Here is a 2,519-nt window from a genome sequence, read left to right as displayed (position 1 = left end):
ATGACCTAAGGATCTTATGAGGCTCAAACAAGGTCATGGGTTTAAAGCATTTTACAAACCTTAAAGTATTACATAAATGCCAACAATATTATTAACCTGTAGTCACAGGATCATTTAGTGATGACTTAATTTCCTGAGATTTTTAATACATTCTTACTGAGCTCAAGCAATATTTTTAGAGTGGACTGAGCTAATGAATGTTTAACAAGTGGCTCTTGAGGTGTATATATACCTGTATCTCTATCTCTATACATATACTTTTAAGTTTAATCTGCATTATTGTCACTTTCTTAAGTAAGAGAATCACCAAAGCAATACACTGAGATGTAGCAGTAGCCAGTTTTTGATTTAAAAAATTTCACCTTGAAAATTTAACAGTGACTTTTGTCAGTTGTTTAAAGGTGACTAAAGCACTCTCCTGATCTGGCCATGTTAGTCCCCTACTCAATAAATCCCAGTAACTTTCTACTGATCCTTTTGAGAAATATTGCTTTAAATTTTACCTCAATCTTCTTTAACTAATGAAGTACTTAAAGAAATTTGTAGAACAATAATCTATCTATATCTATCTATCATTCTATCTATCTATTTATCTATCTATAATTTGTAGAGGATAAAAAATCTGGGAAAATAAAGCAATTAGGATAAAAAAAACTTCAGATAAGGTGCAAAAAAAAAGTCTTGAAAGTTCCTGTTCGCTCTTTCCCCTTCTCTCAAGATGGCAGACAACCCCCCCCCCCCAAAGCCTCCAAAGAAAAAGAAGGCCAGAAAGGAAAAAAAAAAGGAAAGGAAGGCCAAAAAGGAAGATGGGAGCTGAAAAGGTGGTGAAAAAAACCTCGAGAGCATTGCAGTCGAAACCTAGTCTTGGCCGGAGGGATCAGCAGATACTCCAGGTCTGCAATATATTCCCACAGAGCCATGTCCAAGCAGAAATATGCTGCACCAAAAACCTGGATTGAAAGGAAAAAGAAAGACAGGGTGCCTGCTACTATCTCAAAGCCAGTTGGTGGTGATAAAAATGGAGGAAACCAAGTGGTAAAGATTCGCAAAATGCCCAGGTATTACCCTACTGAAGATGTGCCGAGAAAACTCCTAAGTCATGGCAAAAAACCCTTCAGCCAGCATGTGAGGAAACTTCGCTCTAGCGTCACCCCAGGCACAGTTCTGATTCTGCTCACTGGCCGCCACAGGGGCAAGTGCGTGATTTTCCTGAAGCAGCTGACTAGTGGTTTGCTACTGGTGACTGGACCTCTGACCGTCAATCGGGTTCCTCTACGAAGGACCCATCAGAAATTTGTCATTGCCACCTCTACTAGGGTTAACCTTTCTGGTGTAAAAATTCCAAATCATCTTACTGATGCTTACTTTAAGAAGAAGAGGCTCCATAAACCCAGACACCAAGAAGGAGAGATTTTTGACACAGAGAAAGAGAAATATGACCGCAAGGCTGATCAGAAAGCAGTGGACTCTCAGCTCCTGCCCAAAATCAAGAAAATTCCTCAGCTCCGCGGTTACCTGCGTTCTGTATTCTCTCTCTCCAATGGAGTTTATCCTCACAAATTGCTGTTCTAAATGCCTTGCAGAGAACTCTTATTAAAATATTTGGAATAGCGGGAAAAAAAATAAAGTTCCTGTTCATTCCCTCCCAAAATAACAAAGTTCCCTTCAAAGACTATATCCACAACAAACATTTAAAAAAGGGATTAAAATTTGTCATATATATATATATATATATATAATCAGTCATTCAATTAACAAACATTATTGCAATGGGCAAGGCATTAAAACTTCCACAGGGACTACTGGACTACCTAGCTGCTTCTTGTGGAGAGTACAAAGAACACGAAGAGCTTTTTACCCTCAAATGGCTTATAATGTTCCAGGGAATAAAATTTAAAATGTAATCTCCTTGAGAGAAAAGATCTTTTCTTTCAGTGTTTAATATATCTCCCAGTTGAGCTGAAATGAAAAAATATGTATATGTATATGTATATGTGTGTATATATATATATATATATATATATATATATATATATATATATATAATAGTCCTTATTGTTCAACTGTGTCCAATTCTTCATGACTCCATGAACCAAAGTACACCAGTACTATCTATGCTATTTTTTTTTTTGGCAAAGATACTAAAGTGATTTGCATTTTTTTTCTCTAGTGCATCGAAACAAACAGGTTAAGTGGTTGGTAAGGGTTATAGTAGCTAGCTATCTGGTTAGATTTGAACACAGTCCCAGTGCTCTATTCACTGAACCATCTAGCTGCCTAATTAATATGAGATCACATGTATTCAATATTGAAAAGTGATACAGACAATAGTTATTCTAGGAATTTGGAAGATGGAGTGATCACTGTGACTGAGATAATCAGGAAAGACTTCTTTGAGTAATGAGACCAAAGTTGGGTTTTGTCCCTGACCATAGAGTTAATTCTTGTTAATTGTTGGTTTACTGCATGCAGGTTTTAGCTCTGGGAGCTCCAGATGAGTTATAAGGTAGGAAGGATGA

The 2,519-nt window shown here is 36.9% G+C and overlaps 1 protein-coding gene across 1 annotated transcript; it reads left to right on the top strand.

Annotated features, from left to right (window-relative positions):
- Positions 1 to 958: 958 nt before the first annotated feature.
- LOC141502531 (large ribosomal subunit protein eL6) lies at positions 959 to 1,572 on the top strand. The gene has a single exon (XM_074207287.1). The coding sequence runs from the start codon at positions 1,051 to 1,053 to the stop codon at positions 1,570 to 1,572; it is 522 nt and encodes a 173-aa protein (XP_074063388.1). The 5' UTR covers positions 959 to 1,050.
- The last annotated feature ends 947 nt before the right edge of the window (positions 1,573 to 2,519 follow it).

Source organism: Macrotis lagotis, chromosome X (assembly GCF_037893015.1).
Source record: "Macrotis lagotis isolate mMagLag1 chromosome X, bilby.v1.9.chrom.fasta, whole genome shotgun sequence".
Lineage (NCBI taxonomy): Eukaryota > Metazoa > Chordata > Mammalia > Peramelemorphia > Peramelidae > Macrotis > Macrotis lagotis.
This window is presented reverse-complemented; position numbering and strand designations above follow the sequence as displayed.